This window comes from Haliotis asinina, chromosome 14 (assembly GCF_037392515.1).
Source record: "Haliotis asinina isolate JCU_RB_2024 chromosome 14, JCU_Hal_asi_v2, whole genome shotgun sequence".
In the NCBI taxonomy this organism is placed as follows: Eukaryota; Metazoa; Mollusca; class Gastropoda; order Lepetellida; family Haliotidae; genus Haliotis; species Haliotis asinina.
In genome coordinates, this window is record NC_090293.1 from 31,956,612 (window position 1) to 31,980,762 (window position 24,151).

Below are 24,151 nucleotides of genomic sequence, written 5' to 3' on the forward strand. Positions count from 1 at the left end.
TATCCACGAATTCTGCTTTGGTTGCGGATGATGACTGTACATGGGTGAGAATCGATCACGTATATATTTGAAACTACAACGTGTGGATAAAATGCTAAAAAATCACAGAGCGAAAAATGAGTAAAGGATCAATCGCATTTTCACGTAAGGTTTGTTCTCGATAATAACTATTGGATAGAAAATAGTCGGTAGGGTAATAGTATTTTTCACATTTATTTTTCCGGATTTTATTGAGCAGAAGCTCAGTTATTTCCCTTGTTAAAATAATAGAGTAACCTGCCCTTACTTCCGACTCGAGCAGACATCGATCTTCGATATTTGCATTCTTTCGGGGTATTTATGCGCAGTTGTTTACGTTTCTGCGTTCAGATACTGATTAGGCAAAGCTCAAATATCATCGCCAAGGCGTTCCCTTGCGCACGTTCACTAGAAGGTTAGTTCCGATGACATAATGAATAATTTTATCATGATTAGGTCTTTCGATATATGCTCATTAATTAATAATAAGTTTAGGACCTTTAGCGCTGAAAATGACGCCATGGGACCGTTAAGCTTACATGTTTGGGGATATTACTATAGACTTAAACGTTAAGGAGTGTTAAATGTTCTGATAAATATTCATTTTGGGTGCATCTGAGTTGATACATTGTTGGAGAGCTTATATCGACCGGGTTGTCGTCATTCATTTGCATCTATTTGAAGTTGCAGAGAACAATCTACTGTGAAACAAGACTGCGTTGGGTCAAACGTTTCTACCTGGGTATCTGATCCCCTATTACCCCACCCTACCCGGATACCTGTTATGTTAACTCATGACCTCAAATTTGTATGAAATGGCTAGATATTCTTCAGCTCAGAGGCAAAGATTTCGAGTTTTTCAAACCCTTAACCATGTAATATATTCAAGAAAGGGGACTGGAAGTTACGTCTAAATCCTCAAAAACAATGCAACCTTTTAATGATGGAAGAACAACATATTGCATTGTTTAATCTAATAGTCACATGATCATAGTGGGTCCAGGTATTGACTAACTGAGATGGGTACCGAGGTCCAACTCATTACAAACCTGTCCTGAGTATCCTGGTAGCCCATCTAATGATCCATGCCCTACTGTGAATCCTAAATTTCAACTGTGTGTATTTCTGTTAACATACTCAAAGTAAATGAAAATATGACACCTCTATAGGCCGCAATGATCGAAATCCTTTGTCGCACTTTTGTGCACCCAGTCATTATCATGATTATGGTTGCTGCATACGAACAACTTATATGAATGGCTTCTTTGTAGCTACGTGTCTGCCCTATTTTCATTATCAAAATATTCCAAAATAGATATTTTTGCAAGCTATCAAACATCTCAGTCGAGTGCTCGCATATGAGCAGAGCCATTTTGAATCAGGTGACATGAAGGGGATTCCCTCCCTAAACATGCTAAAACAAGGCATGAGAATGGGTGGCCAGACTCACTGACTCAGTTTGATGAAAGTCATTATTTCCCCATTTGTGTGGATCAATGCTCATGTCAAAGATTTGATTGTCTGGTCCAGACTTGATTATTTACGAAACACTGTCATGTAGCTGGAATGTTGTTGAGAGGGACATCAAATAACAAAGAAACCTGTTTCATAGATCAATCCTATGTTGTATTTGACATGTTTGAGCATTTTCCTTCATGACCTCAGCAATTATTTATTGTATTTTCTCATTTACAGTTTTACAAGCATAGTCCCCCAGCTGATAATCGTCTGGCACAATGGGTGGGTCCCACTCCAAGTCGGACCCTCCCCCTTACATGAATTCGAAGGAGGCCAGGGAGGTTGCGGGGCTCATCACAGAAAACTGTGTGATGGTTTTCTCCAAGACTTACTGCCCATACTGCAAAGAAGTAAAAAATATTTTCAAGAATATGAATGTGCCTTTTCAGTGTGTGGAACTGGATATCCGCCATGATGGACAGGAGCTACAGGATATACTGCAATACTTGACCAAGGCTAGAACGGTTGGTAGAGATTTATTCTATTCAGTTCATTCACATATTCTCTGGACTCATGATGGCCTGCTCAGCCACCACAATAACTGGTTGTTTAGATGATATACTTTGTCTACACCCAAAGTAGTCCCAAGTATAGCATGTGTACATTTGGCCACATTCTTAAAGGCTCTGGGTATTCAAAAATCATAAACACTGCATCAAAAATTATTGGGCTTGCTATTGAAAGTATCAACAGCTGTTATGAGCAGCACATTTCAAAGATGGCAAACAAAGTTTTCCTTCATGATCCCATTAATTGATTATTGTATTTTGCTTATTAAAATTAATTAACATTTTTACAAGCATAGTTCAACAGCTGATAAAATTTCGAAAACGGGAAACAAAGTTTTAAGTGATCCTACTGACATACTCTTTTCAAATTCCATGTATTTATCATTTCCTTCTGGATGCAGGCTGCGTATGCTGACTTTCAGAACAAACAGGGTTCGCCACTCACTTGTTCCAGCTAGTATAAGATGTATTAACAACAAATTCAGTGAATGACCTGTCTTCCAAATGTTCAAATTCTTGTCAATATCTATTCTTGTGTACAAAATTGATGTATATATCCTGATTACTTTAAACAAGAGTTTTATGATTATCATGTGCAATGATATATATGTCTGGTTTATGAAAAACAATGCTGGAGAACTGCTTATGATGTTGCCCTGCCCTGCCCTGCCCTGCCCTTTTATCTACAACGCTGACAGAACATACTTCTTCTGCAGGTGCCAAGAGTGTTTGTCAACGGGGAGTGTATCGGAGGCTGCTCTGAGACAAAGGCGCTGTATCAGACTGGTCAGCTGCAGGACAAGCTGCAGTCCTGCGGCAGTTGATACTGACCACAATCAGGCCATTTCTATATACCTACTTTATGATATTCAGATTCCAATATCTTTTATGCATTGTTCTCACACTGAACATAGATCTCTTAAGCAAAGATTTGTGGCAATATTAGAGAGTAACCAAGGTAATGTGTTTGAGGCGTCAGGAGGAGGAGGGGTTGAGTTGACCAAATGTGATGTACCAGGATGATATATCCTGGAAAAACCTGAATTTTTATTTACACCACTAGGCATAGTTTCAGTTTCTTTTGAAGTTGTACCTTTATGAATTTATGAGGGATATAAATGAGTTAGTGACTTAACAAGTAACATTTCATTGTTTCAGTTTAATGGAGATTTTAGAAATATAAGCACAGTTTCTTTGACAAGTAACTTGGTAAAGAAAGCCTTATTTTGTCCAAAATTTTCAAGGTAGGTATTTGTTAGGTATTTTGTCATTGTCTTTAGTGAAAATAATGTAATTGAAGCCTTTTTATTTTACTCATTTCATGCAATTGGTTGAATGAATGTTTTCCAAACTAAAGCATTACTATTCATGAATAATATCTATCTTGAAATATTCCCTCATGGTATAATATACATTTTAACTTTAGTTGTAGACTTTGGGGCACCCTCAAAACTTTTGACTGAAAGTTGAAGCTTGAATCATACTGCTGCTAAATAAGTTGTTATATTAAGCCTCTTTGTGTGTCAATGCTCTGAAGTGTTTTTCTAGTCAGATGTAGTACAGTTTAATGATAATTAACATGCTTAAGATCTGGGTGAAAACAGGTTTGTTACGTGTGTCCTCTTGCACATGGTAAACTTACACTGGTACGAAACGTGTGTTCAAGACTCAGATCAGATTTTTTAATGGCAAATCGATACATGCTAGGCGAGGTAACTCCCAGTTCGAGATGATGTCAATTACCACTAACACGTAATAGGTTTGTGCCATGGTAAATCAATATAAAACATTTCGAGATGTGGCAAGTGAGATATCATGGTGTCTTCACCAGTATTTCTGTATCCACTTTTCAAAGGTCCCAAATATCCCATTATTCAAAGGTGAAGAGTGGCCCTGTTGTCCTTGGCGCCATAGTTCATTGCAGAGTTGCCTCCCTTAGGCCTGATAGGAAGCAGTGATTGTGGATTCAAATTCTTGTTTGCTTTGATTATTTTTCAATGCTTGTCAGCACCATGCCTGTGGTAAGTATCTACAACCTGTATCAACATGCAGTGTGACATGCAGAATTTCTCTGCCTGTGATCAGATACACAAGTGACTACCCTCTTAGGTAGTCACTTGAACACGTAATGGAAGACTGTCTTGTGTACACGTTACATCCTGTACTGATCATTTTGGGATATTTCTCACAGGTCAAGCTGGCACACCCTGACATAACTAAAATGTTTATAACTTATCTACTCATTCAGGTCATGTGATCTGCATTCAGAGTTGGTAGTTGTTTTCTTTTTCTAAGGATTCTTTTCTTTTTCTTATTTTTGGGGGCGGAATGATGTGTTCTTTTTTGCCTTTTACCATACTTTCTCAGCAAAAATATGATTGCCTCCAAATCTGAGTGCCTGTAAAATAGAATTTTTAAAAATGTCTGCTATCTCATTTACTGAAGGAAAAAAGTAACATCGACATTTGAAAACAAAACATTTTTTTCAATTATTTCTTGATTTCTTTCGAAATTTCTTGAGCATTTAAGTTTGAGTTCTTTCAACCAAGAGCATGTGGTTCTATGAAAGAGTAGATTTGTAAACAAAGTTTGACTGATGTTAGTGATTTCATATCTGGCATGCTTCAATAATTGTTGATTTTGAGAATGCTGAAGAAGAAACTCGTCAATACATTGCTCTGAAGTTCTAATAGAGAAAAAGAAGGGATGGCAAGTAGGGTTTTCCTTGTTGATTGTCTGATGTGTGTTGATTTTTACATTATATACCTGCATTTATATCTGTAGTCAGAAGTTTGCATTTGCAGAAGTTTATGGTTAAGATATATATTTATCGGTTTCTCATATCGAGACTTACTTGTTACAGTATTGGAACATTGTTGTCATGTTTGTCGTGCCTTTGCTCACCTCTTGAAGTTACTTTATGGAAGATTTTCCACAAGGTTCCAAAATGGTTTGATTTTTAACTAATTGTTTCAGCAAGATTGCACAAGAGTGTGATGGTAACTGGAATATTCGTCCAAGATCCAAAATGGACAGTCTAAGTAAACTTAGTCTCAGTGTTATTCGTTACACTCCACCACGGAGTCTAACAAACCTTAGTAGAAGGTCACGTCAGGTAACCTTTGAGCGACCTATGACCGTCCAATCAACAGCGAGACGGTTAATAGTTTTTTCCAATCAGACTACGGCTACTTAGGGATCGGATGGACTTACAAAATATTTAGGTCACTGACACAGATATTTCCACAATTTGACCTGCAGTATATACTCTTTGTGATTTCTGTTTGCATGATTACCAGTAGCTACTATTTGGGCAAGATGACATCCTTGAATATTGCCAAAAACCCTGTTTTCAGCATCTGTTTACTCACCATTGTCATGGTTGTAAAGTGCACCATGTGCATCACCCAGCAGTGATCGTACGCTAAATAGCATTCGGAACCTTTTCGAGATAAAAAGTTCAAAAGGTATGTGAGATTTGGTTAGCTGTGTTCTGATTGGTCAATCTCAAAGGTTACCTGACACAACCTCCCATAAGGTTTTGTTAGATTTAGTAGTGGAGTGTAACGAAAAGTACTGAGGCTAAGTTTACTTAGACTGCAAAATGGATTGATGGAAACGTGAATGTTTCATGTTTCCATCAGAATTCATAATGTTTGGAAGGGAACTGCTGTTTTGTCACTTTAATATTATTTTATTCTAATGTTGTTTGAAATGTTTTAGTGCACCTTGGTGAATAATGGTGCAAGCTGCATAAGCCATTATACTCCCACATCAAGATGTGTTGCTGTGCAGAGTTGTCTCCCTTATGGCCATTGCTTTTTATCCAAGATTTGCCATGTTTATGATCATTGCTGTGTTTGCACCATTCTTTGGCTTTTCAGTGTCAAAAACCTGCACCACTGTACTGTTTCCTCACACATGAAAACAATGATTTAACAGAGATATTATTGTTCCATGCACTTAACCAATTTCTCTCAAATCTTAATATATAAAGGATGAGGATGGATAAGAACACTGATTGGTCCACTGATAATGTCAGAGTATTAAGTTTCAGATGACTTTGTTATCAAAATTGTCACTCCTTCTCACATGCATCATCAAGCCTGTTTTCTATAACGCAAGCATGTGAACGTCCATGCATGGCTGAAGACCAAATCTAACCAGCTTCTTCCGTGAACAAAAATGTGAAAGCATATCTGTCACCCTACATGACTGTGAAATCAGTTTGGTCACAGACTTGATCATGTTGTCTTATCAGAAAACTGTTATTTTAGTCACTCTCATAGACTTAAACAATTTCTTCGCTTATGACACTGAAGATAATGGTACAATGTGTGAAGCACATTTCTGGTGTCATCCACCATGATATTGCAGGAATATTTCTAAAGACGACATAAAACCAGATTCACTCACTCACTCACTGTAACAGTTTCTAACGACTTGGCCCTCTCAGCAGCGTCTCCAAGCCTCTGGGCCAAAAAGGGGATTATCCTACCAAGTCCTTGGCAAATTCTCCATGTGTCAGAAAGAAATACTTAAAGTAGTGTTTGTTGTTATCATTAGTATTGTTCTTTGTAAGGTGGTTGTTTCACATGTTGATTTCACATAATAATTATAAAAATGGAATTGTAATAATATGAATTAAACAGACTGTATATTGAATGAAGTCTCATTTTAAGAATTATTTCATTAATTTAAAAAGAATGTGCAGAAAATCAAGTGGGCTTTTATGCTGCTTGTCCCTCCTGCATTATAAACATCTTCTCATTAGAATCACTGAACTGGTGAAGTTCAACGTTCACATGACTGACACCCAAATTTGTTCAAGAATTTTGAATTTCAACAGTGGAATGCTTTAAAAACAGTATTGCATGAGAGATGTCATTGGTTCCAACCTAGCAAACCCACGTCTTCATTTTGTCCAAAGCATTGTGGGATTACCTGGATGACAGCACACTGATTCACATACATCATCATCACCTCTGATGGAGAACATATCTCAGATTTATTCCAAATGTGCCATTATGTCTTTACAAGAACATGTTCCTTTTGCAGAAGGGCATTACCTTTCTGCAGCCTACGATCTTTGCCTTATCTATTTTTCTATCTTTCATAACAGACATCAAAACACATTTGCCTTGTAACAGATAAACACCATTGCAAGAGTTCATTTCTGAATGTTGATCATCATCTGTACATGGTGTACATCATTTGGTGGGAACCATAGCAACAATATCAAAATGGCTGTTATTTGCTAAAGGAATACTTAAACCAAACGACTATTTTATACAATTTTATGGTCACTATTTGCTCAAACCAAAACATTCATTATAATCAAAATAGATGTATAAAATATATTCTCTTTGTTTTTTAATCAAACTGCTTGATACTTTAAACAGATTTTTTATGAAGAACACCATGTCACAGGTACGATGCTGCTAAAAAAATCAAGATATTTTTTAAAAGCCAAAATTTATATGTCAAAAATTAGCTTGGACATGCTGATAGACCAAATGCATATTTTTACATTTCATTATGTCCAATGGTAAGATATTCTTTGTTAGGCAAGACCAATTTTATTTAAGATGTATTATTTATGATATTTTAAACCAAAGTGAAGGATGTGATTTCAAAATGTTCTATAACAATATTTTACAAGAATTAACTTTTCAGAATTTATGGATAATTTGTGCTATTGAACCATCAGTGTCTCAATGTATTTAAAAAAAATTATTATCCATGATTTAATACCATTTCTATATTCAGCCTTCTCTTTTACATATCGTTAAATAATCTGACATTTTCACTTTCTATATTTTTGCACATTATAATATTTGTACACAGATTCAACAATTGTGACTTCTGCACGATGTTGTAGATTTTAAACCATCTGGATGTCCATTTTATTCATTATGTTTTCATTGAATAAAGTTTCAACAAAATATAATATCTGTTTTCTTTTATGTCGGACAGGTAGGGTAGCCTAGTGATCAAAGCCTTCATTCGTTACGCCAAAGACCCGAGTTCAGTTCCCCATGGGACTTCATGGTGTCCCTTGCCACAATCTTGCTGGACTATTGCTGAAAGCAGTGTAAGACTACACTCACTCAGTCTTTTTTGTCAGTGTACCCATAAAAATTTGAGGATTCCTGGTTAGAACTTGTCCCCATTTTTGTAGACATGTGAAAATCGGATTAGAATTACTCCTCAGTGATTATGTGAGTGAGTTTAGTTTTACACCGCACTCAGCAACATTCCAGCTGTAATCCTGAAAATAATCGAGTCTGGACCAGACGATCCTGTGATCAACAGCATGAGCATGGATGAGTGCAATTGGGAACTGATGACATGTCAACCAAGTCAGCAAACCTGACCACCCAATCCCGTAAGTCGCCATTTGTGGCAAGCAAGGGTTGCTGAAGACTTATTCTATCCCGCATCTTCATGGGTCTGCTCTTCAATCACCCATGCTTGGTGAAAAGGCGTATATCTAGATCTGGTGGTCTGGCTTGTTGGTGGACACATGTCACTGTGTCCCAGTTGAGTACATTGATGTGGTGCTCATGCTGTTGATCACTGCATTTTCTGGTAAAGACTCCATTATTTACAGACAGCCACCATGTAGGTGGAATATTATTATTTATTCTGTAGATGTAGGATATGGGGTACTGTAAGATCCTTGAGGCACAGCAAAAGGAAATAAGGAATTTACACAAGTCTTACAATCGTGTTCACCCTTTCAAAACGTGTGATGAAATTATTTCGCTTAAGATCTTTCCATTTAGCTTATCATTAAACAACATTCAACCTTCAGCAGAATGAGACTCAGAACGCACTGCCATGATATTTCCTGAACAGTCATAAAGGTAGATAACTCAGGATGGCTTAGTTTATCATAAAAATGATCAAATATATTTTGTTAGACAAGTGAAATACAGAAACATGGCAACAATTTTATTGCTCTGTTTATACTCATAATTGTACACGACAACTCTAAAATTTCAAAGTAATCACATTCTATCTAAGGTCATATTCATACAACCCGTGTGATGTCACATGACACATTTGACAGGGTATGTGGTTTGTACACCCTGGCATATCCTCCTACGTTCTTCGACCATTGACCAATCAGAATTCAACAAAATTTATCTTAAGGGTAATAAGTAGTAATACTGTGGGCTGTTAACATACTTGAATATATGACACCTATCATCTCTACCTCAGTGTATTAACGTAGCCTAATCCAGATTTGATGACCTGCATGTAGCCATCATAGATGCTAGAATCCCTAATGGATGAAGGTCTAAGTACCTAAGATGACTGGTTCACCCGTGATATACTGACACAATGTTGTGGACACGAGTGATTGAGTTAATTTTTACGCCACACTCAGCCAATCCCTTTCGTTGCTCCTTATGACAAGCATGGCTTACTGAAGTCTAACCTAGATCTTCATGTGTTTCACCTCCAAGCTGCCATCATGGTATGCTGGTATGCCCGTTGGACGAATCTGTGAACAGCTCACTGCCTAACCTATGACAACTGGTGCACCAGTGTCCTAGATATACTAACATTATCTTTGAACACGAACATGCGAGACATAAACCATCAACTTTGGCTTTTCAGGGCGATCGGTTATCATGAATTTGAATCGAATAGTTACCTTGATTCTGTTCCTCAGTTTCCAGTGCCACCACTAACTCATCACTTGGTTTTCACATTATGACTGGTAGTGGGGTAGCCTAGTGGTTAAAGTATAAGCGTTTCACACCAAGACCCAGGTTCAGTTTCACAGGAGTACAATGTGTGAAGCACATCTCTGGTGTACCCACCATGATATTGCTGGAATACTGCTAAAAGCAGCATGAAACCAATTCACTCACCCACTGATAGAATATACTCACAAAAATAACCAACATTCACTCATTGAACATTTGGATTAAGAATCAATAAGAGAAAATGAACAAATAAGCATGTTTTCATATATGTTTATTCCTTCACCAAAATGGCTTCGAATAAAATACGGTAAAACATCTCAAAACTCAACAAAGTCTTCAGAACATCATGTGAGCCAGTAATGTTCAAAAGGCACTGAAATATGTCTGTGCAGATGAAACATTGTGGATGATATGTACAAACAGTCAGTAAAACAACAGTGTAAGGCCATGTGGTTGATATGTGCACATATTTGTTTCATATTTCAACATTTTGTCTCAGTTGCATGTCTCCTTGCTCTGGGACGATACATTAAACTGACAAAACAATGCAACAAAGACATCAACTAAAACATCATGGCCTGGTGCAAAAAACAATTGACCTGTATGAATTTTAAATGTTTTAGGACTAAATGGCATGTATCATTCAGATAAACAGGGTTGTATGTACAATTGATAAAACATACATGTTATTGCACATCCAGTAATTTCACTGACAAATGTATTGTTACAAAATAAATTAACTGTACACAGTGAAACTCAAGAATGGATTTCTAATTCTATATCTTTGAAATTCTTTCTAACCTGTGAAATCTGGATACAATTTGAAAAATATTGCCAGCGGAGAATGAACATCAGCAGTAATGGTGGTCTCCTGTGATGAGAGGACAGCATCAGTACACATGTGGGATGTAAAGTCAACACATCCTGTAAGATTTGGAGAGGAAATTAACTTATGCGAGTTTTGTGGGAGTCAAACAGTATTGCTGTCTTTGGGCACACAGCTGTCCATAAATTAACACATATAGTCTGCAAATGAGGTCAATGCATACTGGACAGAAAGTTGGGTGAGAGTCCTAGATCTGGCACTGACTTGGTAACGGCCCTGAAGGAGAATGAGGAAGAGGAGTGGATCTAGAAGAGACTGAGGAACAGTCCTGGATCTGGAGGAGATTGAGGACCTGCCAAGGATCTAGAGGTAATGGAGGAACAGTCTTGGATCTGGAGGAGTTTGAGCACCTGCTATGAGATCTAGAAGTGATTGAGGAACAGTCCTGGATGTGGAGGAAATTGAGGACCTGCCCTGAGATCTTGAGGTGATATAGGAACAGTCCTGGATCAGAGGAGATTGAAGACCTGTCCTGGGATCTGGAGATGACAGGAATTGTTCTGTGTCTTGAAGAGATTGGGGACCAGCCCTGGGATCTAGAGATGACTGAGGACCTGTCCTGGGTCTGGAGGAGATTGAGGACCTGCCCTGAGATCTAGAGGTGATGGAGGAACAGACCGGGATCTGGAGGAGATTGAAGACCTGACCTGGATATCTGGAGGTGATTGAGGGCCTGCTATGAGATCGAGAGGTGATGGAGGAACATTCCTGGATTTGGAGGTGATGGGTGACTGGGCAGAGGCAGCTATTGCCTCATGCAAATCACCATCTCCTTCAAGACTGTGTCCACAGGAATTAGCTCAGAATCTTGCCATGGTATCCCTTATCCAACATTTCATCTTTCCCATGACAACTACTTATGCCCTACAAGAACTGTTCAGTCCACGTTGTTTCAGTTGTTTCCTAACAGTCCATCATGGAACGTAGCCTATGAGATGAGACACAAGGATGAAAGACTCCAGGTGAGAGATGCATTGTCATCAATGTAAGGATGAAATTGCTCTTTGACTAACACCAGTGTTCATGAGATGGATTAACTGCGAACCAGTAATCCGTGTCTGAGTTCAGTTTAAAAGAGATCAACAGACATATATTATTGCTGCCATTATTGTTGGCCTGATCTTCGAAAGTGACCTTTCCATGTTCATTTCTCTGAAACTCTTCCATTAGCATAACAAGGCAAAACTTGCCTCCCCTCATATAACATCAGCTACTTTTTCACTTTAGATTATGGATCATTAAACTTGTTCCCTTCAGCACAGTTAAACCCTTCATATAATAATCACATATATATCCAGTAACAATCTGTTATACCTTTCTGTAATATCAGCTATTCCCCTCGTAGGAAGCCACAGTTATCTCCCCTACTATTACATATCATATCCTGTCAGTCAATTATTGACTGAATTTAAAATTCACTTATCATCCATCTAAATAAATCAGAAAGCATTTTCCTGTGAAAATCACTTTCATTCTCTCCTGCAGATGTCAGTCAGTAAAAACCACCCCCCTACCTCTATCACATCAGTTATCTCCACTCTAGTAGCAAAAACAGCCTCAGTTCAGCCTCAGTTATCTTCCCCTCTAGTAATATCAATTATCTCCCCTCCAGTAATAATATCAGTTATCTCCCCTCTGTATCGCCCATCCCAGCCTTTATACATTGTCTTCTATCGCGAACAGCATCCTTTCTTCTTAAGTGACCCTCCTTCCAGCTTCAAGGCATTTTCAATAGACCTATCTTCTTTCTCCCGCAGCATGCTGAAGCAACAACCAGATGACACAGTGAATATTTAGGGACCGTTCAGAATTTATGGCTAGGGTGGGTGATGATGCTTTTTATGGAGTTGCATGTACAATTCTCCAAATTAATATACGAAGTAAGTGACCCCCCTGTTTGTCTTGTACATAATCAATGTCCCAGCTCCCAGAACAAGTGTATAACATTGATCTCTCTCACGCCTGCACGCACAGAGAAAAAAATGGATGACCCCATAAAATTATCATCTACCCTCCTACCCTCATAGCCTCCTTATGAACGGTCCCTTACAACACACAATCCAAGGGACCATTATGTAATTTATGGCTAGAGGGTGCTGATGATTCTTAAGGAGATGTATGTACAAGTGAATGACCCAGTCAGCATGTCAAGTACAAAATAGCTGGGACACTGTTCTAAAGTTGTGTCTAATTATCTACACTGAAACATTGCAAATGTGCTCTCATTCACAAAAGCATGTGCCGTTTTACTTACAAAACTGACACAATACTTTTATATCCAAAACAGCATACTAACCATGCCAGTGCCTCCATGGTTTCATTGACTCCACTTCCCAGCTTAGCACTACTCTCATAGAACAGAGCACCATGCTCCTGAAATACAAAACAAATATCTTGCAAAACAAGTTTTTTAAAAAAAACTACATGCATGGATTTACTTTTACCTTGGTGAATGAGTGAGAATGATTTTTAGCAATAATCCAGTAATATCATGAAGGGGGACACCAGAAATAGGTCATGTGGGAAATTGAACCCAGGTCTTTGGTGTGATGAGTGAATGTTTTAACCACTTGGCTACCCCACCGCCCCCTTACTTTGGTCTATGTTGCACTTACCACTTGTGTTAGCTTCAATCGCAAACATGTCATAGTGATTTGTAAACAAAGGCTGATGGTACAGTTAGAATCATAAAATGGACTGCTTTGACCAGTCTCCTTAAAGATGAATAGGTGAAAGTAGGTGGGTCAAGATGAAAGAATGATAGAACAAAAAAACAGTTTAGTCATAAATGAATCCTCCTAAGGCGATGAAGAATCCAAGCAGTTGGAGCACTTGCTTGTCATGCTACAGACATGGGCACAGTTTGTGAAGTCCTTTCCCAAGGGGATATTGCTGGAACATTGCTAAAAGGCGAGTAAAACCGAACTCAATCACTCATTAATCCTAATGAAACAAATATCAGCATATAGTACAGTATTCTGAGATGGGTTGGCCTCCGTCTTAGCTAGACAGCAATCATAGGTATAAGAATATTTTAACAACAGATACAAAATCACAATTTAAACTTACGTCTGCAAACTTAATGCCATCCTTGGTCTTGATGACACGTTTGTTGTCATTTTCAGTGAGATCCATCTTGTTACCCACAACCGCTATGACTACATCCTCGTCCACTCCTTCCTGTAACATGATATACAGAGTTATCCCACTTTATGGCATTGTCAGGTCTTGTTATACATACAGAGCTTGCAAACAGAATTGAACACAAAAACAAGGTTTATGGTAGTTAGGAGGACATTTCTAATGATATAGCAGAGTTATCTCCCTTTATGGCATTGACATTATGTCTTCTTATTCATATAGAGTTTGCATACAGATTTCAACAAACAAACGGGTGTGAGTACTCAGTGTTTTGCAGCAAGGAGAATAGGTCTATTAATCAGTAATGGACGACAATATTTGTGTCTTTTACCTAAACTGTATCTGTTACATGTTACAGAGTGAGTGAGTGAGTGAGTGAGTGGGTGGGTGGGTGAGTGAGTGAGTGAGTTTTTATGCCACTTTCAGCAATAATCCAGCAACATCACAGTGGGGGGGCACCAGAATTAGGAGATAAACATACTGTGTTGGCAAATTTGATGAATGTTATGCAGAACTGATACTGTCTAAATTTCATCTGGAACTGAATTTCATTCTGAACCCACAGAGTAGAAAAATGTGTTCTTTTCTGATCGACCTACATTCTGTAACTCACCTGTTAATTTTTATGTTTGGCACGTGTCAATCATGCTACCATGTACTAGCCTCCATCCCAGAATGCGACAAAAGAGTGACATTGCTGCTTTGTCAAAGTTTGTGTAAATCTGACAAACTTGGGATTCGTTGGAACATTGAGTAAATTTGGGACGGGACTGTGGCCAAGCTTTTTTTTCAAAGTGTACAGACATAACAATGGAAGCCATGCGGGGAAGATGGCACCGAGCAAACCTCAATATTTTACATGTATTGGTGAACGATGAAACAGGACATGATGGAGTGTGAGTGGTATAAAATTGGTGTTTCCCCTGACTATTATATACAAATATACCAGTTTCCAGGTAGGTAACCCGTTACTGACATTTTGCTGCACACTTTGTATAGATAAGGGTGTATTTTTGCAAGGCATTCTGATTTATATGTTAAATACAGTGGAAACCGCCTAAGTAAAAAACGCTTAACTAAACATATCAGATAAGTAAACACTATTCTCTGGTCCCAGCAAACTTCTTCATTAATCATCACTATTTGAGTCCTGCTAACTAAAATTGGATAAGTAAACAATACCGCTTAAGTAAACGTTTTTACATGGTCCCTGGAAGTAAATTACTGACCAAACGAGACCTGATAACTATATCAGCGATCACCACATAATCCGACATGAGGGACATGTGTCAGTCACCAGGTAAATAAACATCCCACTGACAGCTTGCTCTGGTGTAAGCAGTTTACAATACACTGACAACTGGAGGCCAGCCCTGATGAGTTGTTCATTATTATATGTAGCTTGGGAGTATCAGTGAGTAGTCCGGTGCAATAAAACATGTTATATTACTTACAAATCTTGTCAGTTACTCTGTCATTTGCAGATATTGGATAAGTAAAAAACCTGATAAGTAAACAATTTTGACGAGTCCCTTGAAAGTTTACTTACCAGCTTTCCACTGTATTGTTTACATCTGGGGGATGTGGATACCAATTGTGTTTGAATGTTTTTATAAAAGGAGGTAATATGATGGTGAAGTTCCTTGATAAATGTGAAGGAAAATCATAAAACTCCATTTTTTTAAGTTTTAATAATTTTTTTATCAACAGTTCCATCACATCTGTTGTGTTGATATTAGTCATGTTGGTGGTCAAGCTGAAGTAATGCTGAAGTGCTGTATCTATGTGCACAGTGAAGCTCAGTGAAATGAGACGCATTTTCAATTAAAAACTTTTAAATTGCCTATGTGGAAAATTCCAAACTCCCACATCAAAATCCATGGCGTTGTTGGTGTGATGGCCATCATTGAGGCCAGACAGAAATAGTTCTCCCAATGAGATTTGTTAATGCACACTTAAGTGCCCTTGAAATCTGATGAGCATCAATTCAGAATTGAAGCTGTCTGATATTTTTCAGAAGAACCAATCAGAATCAGTGTTTTTTTGATTCATGGTAGAATTAGGCTTCAAGATGCCATTGAATGGTGGGATTACAGCATTAAAAATACCTTGACACTGTTCATCCAGTTCCTGATGTTGATGAAGGAGTTCTCGGATGTGACATCATACATGACAATAACGCCATCTGCCTTCCGGAAGTATTGCTTGGTGATGCTCCGGAACCTGCAACAGACCAGAGAAAAGAAGCATAGGAGCTTGAAGAAGTTTTCATTCACATTCTACTCAAAAACACATTATGGATCACATGATTCATTCATATTACTATCCTCAATCTATCTGTCACATTCTACCTCCTTCAAGTCAGCTAAAAAAGGATGCAGGTTGTCCTTGAGGTGGAAATGTGAAACAGACTACACTAGCAGGGTTTTCTTCATCTTTCGAAAGTCAGTAGAAATACACATCATGACATGACTACTACCTTTCTTGTCCTGCAGTGTCCCATAGCTGCAGGGCTATCAGCTTCCCCTCACTCATCATTGTCTTGATCTGGAAGTCCACACCTGGGAATAGACAAAACACCAATCATTAATGAAGTTTGTTCCCATGTAATAAGCAGACATTTTTAGCCTACACAATACATGATCAGGAAAGTAATGCATTCTTTGATCCTAGGCCACACTGATTCTAGATGTGCATGTTGACTTCACCCGTGTTCCCCTTTGCTGTAGTGCAGTGTTCAGGATGTGGAAGGATGAGGCACAGGACCCACCAATACTGGCATTAAATTCCTGTTTAAAGTTAATTTGACTGAATCTACCACACAGTGTCACTTGCTTGAAACAGCTGACAGTTTGAAACTGTGATGGTAAAACCTACCAATAGTGGCACTGAACGTCTGCTTGAAACTGTGGTGGTAAAACCTGCCATTAGTGGCACTGAACGTCTGCTTGAAACTGTGGTGGTAAAACCTACCAATAGTGGCACTGAACGTCTGCTTGAAACTACTGTGACAGAACTGATATATAAAGCTGCTCTTGCCCACTCCTGAGTCCCCAACAAACACGACCTTGAATATCCTTTCAGGTCCAGTCGGCTCTGCCTGCAACACAGAACGGAACATTACTGGTAAATACTTTGAGCGCGGATTCTACACATCACCATTAATGCATCACAGCTACTTACACAATATGTTCTGGTGCCATTTCACCTCTGAAACCACTGAACAACAAGTTTCAACAAAAACATATTCAATAGTCTAGAATTTCTTCTTGTGAGAAAGGGAAAACAGATGACAGACTAAAAGCATTGTGATTAATGCTATGTCCCTATATATCTTAAAAGGTGTCGGATAACAATGTATTTGTATCAAGATATGATCATTTTATCATACTTTTCCCTATACATTGGTATTGTCAGCATAGATATGAATTCTCTGAGACAAGCAATCAAGGAAGATTTCCGAAAACCTGGTGACCCTCTTGTTTGTTTCTTTGTTTAACGACACACTTAGCTATATGGCAGCAGTCAGTACATAACTGAGTCTGGACAAGACAATCCAGGGATCAACAGCATGAGCATCGATCAATGCAAAAGGATACAATGGCATGTGTCAACCATGAGTCTGAACCATCTGATCTGTAACTGAATACACATGACACCAAACATAATATGTCAACTACCTAGGACAACAGATGTAAAGTTTTCTCACCGGCTGAAATCCCCCTCCACCATTCTCTGCTGTTGACGTTGCTGTAGCTCCCACAGGCTGTCCACGCATACCACCCACAAATAAATCAGAATTCCCACTTCCTAACCTGGAAGCCATAGCGAGTTGCAAAAATATAAACATTTCATGATGAATATTCTGCAAAAATATCATAAATACTGTATACACTTAATTCAAAGACAAACTCCATCAGTGTTATGATGAATTCATGACACAAAACTTGACAAAAACATCTACGCACTCAGTAGTAGCACAAATTGCACAAATACTCCTCCGCAGTCATTTTAATCTCTGAATGAGCATATCAAAGACACAAGATAGTGCTTTATAGGAGCCAACAGAATTGGGTTCCTCATAGCAAGAAAAGATCACCTAGAGTTATGTCCTCTTGCTGCCACTTCAGTCTCTGTATCGCTTGAGTACACATCCCTGCCACTGGGCTGTTTCATATTGTATCCAGATTCCACATACACTGAACCAGCATGTCCTTGAGAACGATACATTTCCTCACTCAAAGATCCATTTACAGAGCTGATATTAGATGATGATAATAATGAATGACCATTGATGAAGTCGTCGTCATCACACTCAACATCATCCTCAATGTCTGCTAGATGGCCATCTACATCCTTGGAAAATGACGCATTGGGCCTGGAACATTGCAAATAGGTGTAAATTGCAAACTTCAGTAGTCTGGACAGTGATATTTCAAGACTGGATTGTCCAGTTTACAGATAAGGGACACCTGCTGTGTGAGACTGGCAAACAAGGATAAGTTTGACTGCCGCTGTGAGAACACGTTTACAAGGAGTAGACGGTGAGTAGACGGTGAGCAAACGCATTTGGTTGGTGAAAGGGAAATCTGAAAGAGTAGGCTAGTGCATGTGCAGTGCATGATAATGAAATTGATTCTGTATGCTGCACACACCTTGCTTATACGACTCTCGCGTGATCAGTGTAGCAAGTCAATACAGTAAACTGACGTTGCTCAATACATGGCACATTCAACAAGAGGAAGATACTCAATAGTCTGTGGGAGTCCAAGTTCACCTTTAGTTTTACTGGCACTGCAATGATGCCCTGGTAAGTATGTGAGAAAAGATGGGCCTCTGCTTTGCGAGTTTGCTACCAGGTGGCACTGGCAGCACTATGTGGTTCTACTCATAGATGCCACCAATCACAGTTGGGATCCTCACAAGGGGGGGACCACACAGTATTTCTTACTAGGAGAGGATCTAAAAGCAGGATGCTACTCAGTAACACAACTCACCAGGTGGGGCTACTCAAAGATGCCACCAATCACAGTTGGGATCCTCACAAGGGGGGACCACACAGTATTTCTTACTAGGAGAGGATCTAAAAGCAGGATGCTACTCAGTAACACAACTCATCAGGTGGGGCTACTCAAAGGATGAAACCAATCACAGTTGGGATCCTCACAAAGGGGGGACCACACAGTATTTCTTACTAGGAGAGGATCTAAAAGCAGGATGCTACTCAGTAACACAACTCACCAGGTGGGGCTACTCAAAGGATGAAACCAATCACAGTTGGGATCCTCACAAGGGGGGGACCACACAGTATTTCTTACTAGGAGAGGATCTAAAAGCAGGATGCTACTCAGTAACACGACTCACCAGGTGGGGCTACTCAAAGATGCCACCAATCACAGTTGGGATCCTCACAAGGGGGGGACCACACAGTATTTCTTACTAGGAGAGGATCTAAAAGCAGGATGCTACTCAGTAACACAACTCACCAGGTGGGGCTACTCAAAGATGCCACCAATCACAGTTGGGATCCTCACAAGGGGGGGACCACACAGTATTTCTTACTAGGAGAGGATCTAAAAGCAGGATGCTACTCAGTAACACAACTCATCAGGTGGGGCTACTCAAAGGATGAAACCAATCACAGTTGGGATCCCCACAAGGAGGGGACCACACAGTATTTCTTACTAGGAGAGGATCTAAAAGCAGGATGCTACTCAGTAACACAACTCACCAGGTGGGGCTACTCAAAGATGCCACCAATCACAGTTGGGATCCTCACAAGGGGGGGACCACACAGTATTTCTTACTAGGAGAGGATCTAAAAGCAGGATGCTACTCAGTAACACAACTCACCAGGTGGGGCTACTCAAAGATGCCACCAATCACAGTTGGGATCCTCACAAGGGGGGGACCACACAGTATTTCTTACTAGGAGAGGATCTAAAAGCAGGATGCTACTCAGTAACACAACTCACCAGGTGGGGCTACTCAAAGGATGAAACCAATCACAGTTGGGATCCCCACAAGGGGGGGACCACACAGTATTTCTTACTAGGAGAGGATCTAAAAGCAGGATGCTACTCAGTAACACAACTCACCAGGTGGGGCTACTCAAAGGATGAAACCAATCACAGTTGGGATCCTCACAAGGGGGGGACCACACAGTATTTCTTACTAGGAGAGGATCTAAAAGCAGGATGCTACTCAGTAACACAACTCACCAGGTGGGGCTACTCAAAGATGCCACCAATCACAGTTGGGTTCCCCACAAGGGGGGGACCACACAGTATTTCTTACTAGGAGAGGATCTAAAAGCAGGATGCTACTCAGTAACACAACTCACCAGGTGGGGCTACTCAAAGGATGAAACCAATCACAGTTGGGTTCCCCACAAGGGGGGGACCACACAGTATTTCTTACTAGGAGAGGATCTAAAAGCAGGATGCTACTCAGTAACACAACTCACCAGGTGGGGCTACTCAAAGATGCCACCAATCACAGTTGGGATCCTCACAAGGAGGGGACCACACAGTATTTCTTACTAGGAGAGGATCTAAAAGCAGGATGCTACTCAGTAACACAACTCACCAGGTGGGGCTACTCAAAGATGCCACCAATCACAGTTGGGATCCTCACAAGGAGGGGACCACACAGTATTTCTTACTAGGAGAGGATCTAAAAGCAGGATGCTACTCAGTAACACAACTCACCAGGTGGGGCTACTCAAAGGATGAAACCAATCACAGTTGGGTTCCCCACAAGGGGGGGACCACACAGTATTTCTTACTAGGAGAGGATCTAAAAGCAGGATGCTACTCAGCAACACAACTCACCAGGTGGGGCTACTCAAAGATGCCACCAATCACAGTTGGGTTCCCCACAAGGGGGGACCACACAGTATTTCTTACTAGGAGAGGATCTAAAAGCAGGATGCTACTCAGTAACACAACTCACCAGGTGGGGCTACTCAAAGATGCCACCAATCACAGTTGGGTTCCCCACAAGGAGGGGACCACACAGTATTTCTTACTAGGAGAGGATCTAAAAGCAGGATGCTACTCAGTAACACAACTCACCAGGTGGGGCTACTCAAAGGATGAAACCAATCACAGTTGGGTTCCCCACAAGGGGGGGACCACACAGTATTTCTTACTAGGAGAGGATCTAAAAGCAGGATGCTACTCAGTAACACAACTCACCAGGTGGGGCTACTCAAAGATGCCACCAATCACAGTTGGGATCCTCACAAGGAGGGGACCACACAGTATTTCTTACTAGGAGAGGATCTAAAAGCAGGATGCTACTCAGTAACACAACTCACCAGGTGGGGCTACTCAAAGATGCCACCAATCACAGTTGGGATCCTCACAAGGAGGGGACCACACAGTATTTCTTACTAGGAGAGGATCTAAAAGCAGGATGCTACTCAGTAACACAACTCACCAGGTGGGGCTACTCAAAGGATGAAACCAATCACAGTTGGGATCCTCACAAGGAGGGGACCACACAGTATTTCTTACTAGGAGAGGATCTAAAAGCAGGATGCTACTCAGTAACACAACTCACCAGGTGGGGCTACTCAAAGATGCCACCAATCACAGTTGGGATCCTCACAAGGAGGGGACCACACAGTATTTCTTACTAGGAGAGGATCTAAAAGCAGGATGCTACTCAGTAACACAACTCACCAGGTGGGGCTACTCAAAGATGCCACCAATCACAGTTGGGATCCTCACAAGGAGGGGACCACACAGTATTTCTTACTAGGAGAGGATCTAAAAGCAGGATGCTACTCAGTAACACAACTCACCAGGTGGGGCTACTCAAAGGATGAAACCAATCACAGTTGGGATCCTCACAAGGAGGGGACCACACAGTATTTCTTACTAGGAGAGGATCTAAAAGCAGGATGCTACTCAGTAACACAACTCATCAGGTGGGGCTACTCAAAGGATGAAACCAATCACAGTTGGGATCCTCACAAGGAGGGGACCACACAGTATTTCTTACTAGGAGAGGATCTAAAACCAGGATGCTACTCAGTAACACAACTCATCAGGTGGGGCTACTCAAAGGATGAAACCAATCACAGTTGGGTTCCTCACAAGGGGGGGGACCACACAGTATTTCTTACTAGGAGAGGATCTAAAAGCAGGATGCTACTCAGTAACACAACTCATCAGGTGGGGCTACTCAAAGGATGAAACCAATCACAGTTGGGATCCCCACAAGGGGGGGACCACACAGTATTTCTTACTAGGAGAGGATCTAAAAGCAGGATGCTACTCAGTAACACAACTCATCAGGTGGGGCTACTCAAAGGATGAAACCAATCACAGTTGGGATCCTCACAAGGGGGGGACCACACAGTATTTCTTACTAGGAGAGGATCTAAAAGCAGGATGCTACTCAGTAACACAACTCACCAGGTGGGGCTACTCAAAGGATGAAACCAATCACAGTTGGGATCCCCACAAGGGGGGGGACCACACAGTATTTCTTACTAGGAGAGGATCTAAAAGCAGGATGCTACTCAGTAACACAACTCATCAGGTGGGGCTACTCAAAGGATGAAACCAATCACAGTTGGGATCCTCACAAGGGGGGGACCACACAGTATTTCTTACTAGGAGAGGATCTAAAAGCAGGATGCTACTCAGTAACACAACTCACCAGGTGGGGCTACTCAAAGGATGAAACCAATCACAGTTGGGATCCTCACAAGGAGGGGACCACACAGTATTTCTTACTAGGAGAGGATCTAAAAGCAGGATGCTACTCAGTAACACAACTCACCAGGTGGGGCTACTCAAAGGATGAAACCAATCACAGTTGGGATCCTCACAAGGGGGGGACCACACAGTATTTCTTACTAGGAGAGGATCTAAAAGCAGGATGCTACTCAGTAACACAACTCACCAGGTGGGGCTACTCAAAGGATGAAACCAATCACAGTTGGGATCCTCACAAGGGGGGGACCACACAGTATTTCTTACTAGGAGAGGATCTAAAAGCAGGATGCTACTCAGTAACACAACTCACCAGGTGGGGCTACTCAAAGGATGAAACCAATCACAGTTGGGATCCTCACAAGGGGGGGACCACACAGTATTTCTTACTAGGAGAGGATCTAAAAGCAGGATGCTACTCAGTAACACAACTCATCAGGTGGGGCTACTCAAAGGATGAAACCAATCACAGTTGGGATCCTCACAAGGGGGGGGACCACACAGTATTTCTTACTAGGAGAGGATCTAAAAGCAGGATGCTACTCAGTAACACAACTCACCAGGTGGGGCTACTCAAAGGATGAAACCAATCACAGTTGGGATCCCCACAAGGGGGAACCACACAGTATTTCTTACTAGGAGAGGATCTAAAAGCAGGATGCTACTCAGTAACACAACTCACCAGGTGGGGCTACTCAAAGGATGAAACCAATCACAGTTGGGATCCTCACAAGGGGGGGACCACACAGTATTTCTTACTAGGAGAGGATCTAAAAGCAGGATGCTACTCAGTAACACAACTCACCAGGTGGGGCTACTCAAAGGATGAAACCAATCACAGTTGGGATCCTCACAAGGGGGGGACCACACAGTATTTCTTACTAGGAGAGGATCTAAAAGCAGGATGCTACTCAGTAACACAACTCATCAGGTGGGGCTACTCAAAGATGCCACCAATCACAGTTGGGTTCCCCACAAGGAGGGGACCACACAGTATTTCTTACTAGGAGAGGATCTAAAAGCAGGATGCTACTCAGTAACACAACTCACCAGGTGGGGCTACTCAAAGGATGAAACCAATCACAGTTGGGATCCTCACAAGGAGGGGACCACACAGTATTTCTTACTAGGAGAGGATCTAAAAGCAGGATGCTACTCAGTAACACAACTCACCAGGTGGGGCTACTCAAAGGATGAAACCAATCACAGTTGGGTTCCTCACAAGGAGGGGACCACACAGTATTTCTTACTAGGAGAGGATCTAAAAGCAGGATGCTACTCAGTAACACAACTCACCAGGTGGGGCTACTCAAAGGATGAAACCAATCACAGTTGGGATCCTCACAAGGGGGGGACCACACAGTATTTCTTACTAGGAGAGGATCTAAAAGCAGGATGCTACTCAGTAACACAACTCACCAGGTGGGGCTACTCAAAGGATGAAACCAATCACAGTTGGGTTCCTCACAAGGGGGGGACCACACAGTATTTCTTACTAGGAGAGGATCTAAAAGCAGGATGCTACTCAGTAACACAACTCATCAGGTGGGGCTACTCAAAGGATGAAACCAATCACAGTTGGGATCCTCACAAGGGGGGGACCACACAGTATTTCTTACTAGGAGAGGA

At 40.7% G+C, this 24,151-nt stretch overlaps 2 protein-coding genes across 10 annotated transcripts in view; one reads left to right on the forward strand and one right to left on the reverse strand.

Moving 5' to 3' along the window:
• Nucleotides 1–255: 255 nt before the first annotated feature.
• Nucleotides 256–7,990, forward strand: LOC137261750 (uncharacterized). Its single transcript, XM_067799535.1, has 3 exons — nt 256–433; nt 1,714–2,000; nt 2,762–7,990. Exons 2-3 carry the CDS (start codon nt 1,755–1,757, stop codon nt 2,867–2,869), a joined length of 354 nt encoding a protein of 117 aa, XP_067655636.1. The 5' UTR covers nt 256–433; nt 1,714–1,754; the 3' UTR covers nt 2,870–7,990.
• Nucleotides 7,991–10,024: 2,034 nt separating this feature from the next.
• The window catches only part of LOC137262268 (EF-hand calcium-binding domain-containing protein 4B-like), a 79,369-nt gene continuing 65,242 nt past the window's right edge, over nt 10,025–24,151 (reverse strand). For all 9 annotated transcript variants that reach the window (XM_067800081.1, XM_067800079.1, XM_067800075.1 and 6 more), the window contains 8 exons: nt 17,893–18,171; nt 17,503–17,608; nt 16,767–16,893; nt 16,273–16,354; nt 15,902–16,016; nt 13,722–13,832; nt 12,949–13,025; nt 10,025–12,413 (listed from right to left, as the gene is read on the reverse strand). In XM_067800081.1, the coding sequence (XP_067656182.1) occupies nt 12,323–12,413; nt 12,949–13,025; nt 13,722–13,832; nt 15,902–16,016; nt 16,273–16,354; nt 16,767–16,893; nt 17,503–17,608; nt 17,893–18,171 (988 nt within the window). In that variant the 3' untranslated portion in view covers nt 10,025–12,322. The remainder of the gene's footprint in view (nt 12,414–12,948; nt 13,026–13,721; nt 13,833–15,901; nt 16,017–16,272; nt 16,355–16,766; nt 16,894–17,502; nt 17,609–17,892; nt 18,172–24,151) is intronic.

Bases quoted from the DNA above. Each gene is read 5' to 3' on its own strand.
- LOC137261750 (XM_067799535.1), top strand. From the start codon at position 1,755: ATGGGTGGGTCCCACTCCAAGTCGGACCCTCCCCCTTACATGAATTCG. The intron at 2,001-2,761 runs GTTGGTAGAGAT...CTTCTTCTGCAG, and splicing joins ACTTGACCAAGGCTAGAACG to GTGCCAAGAGTGTTTGTCAA.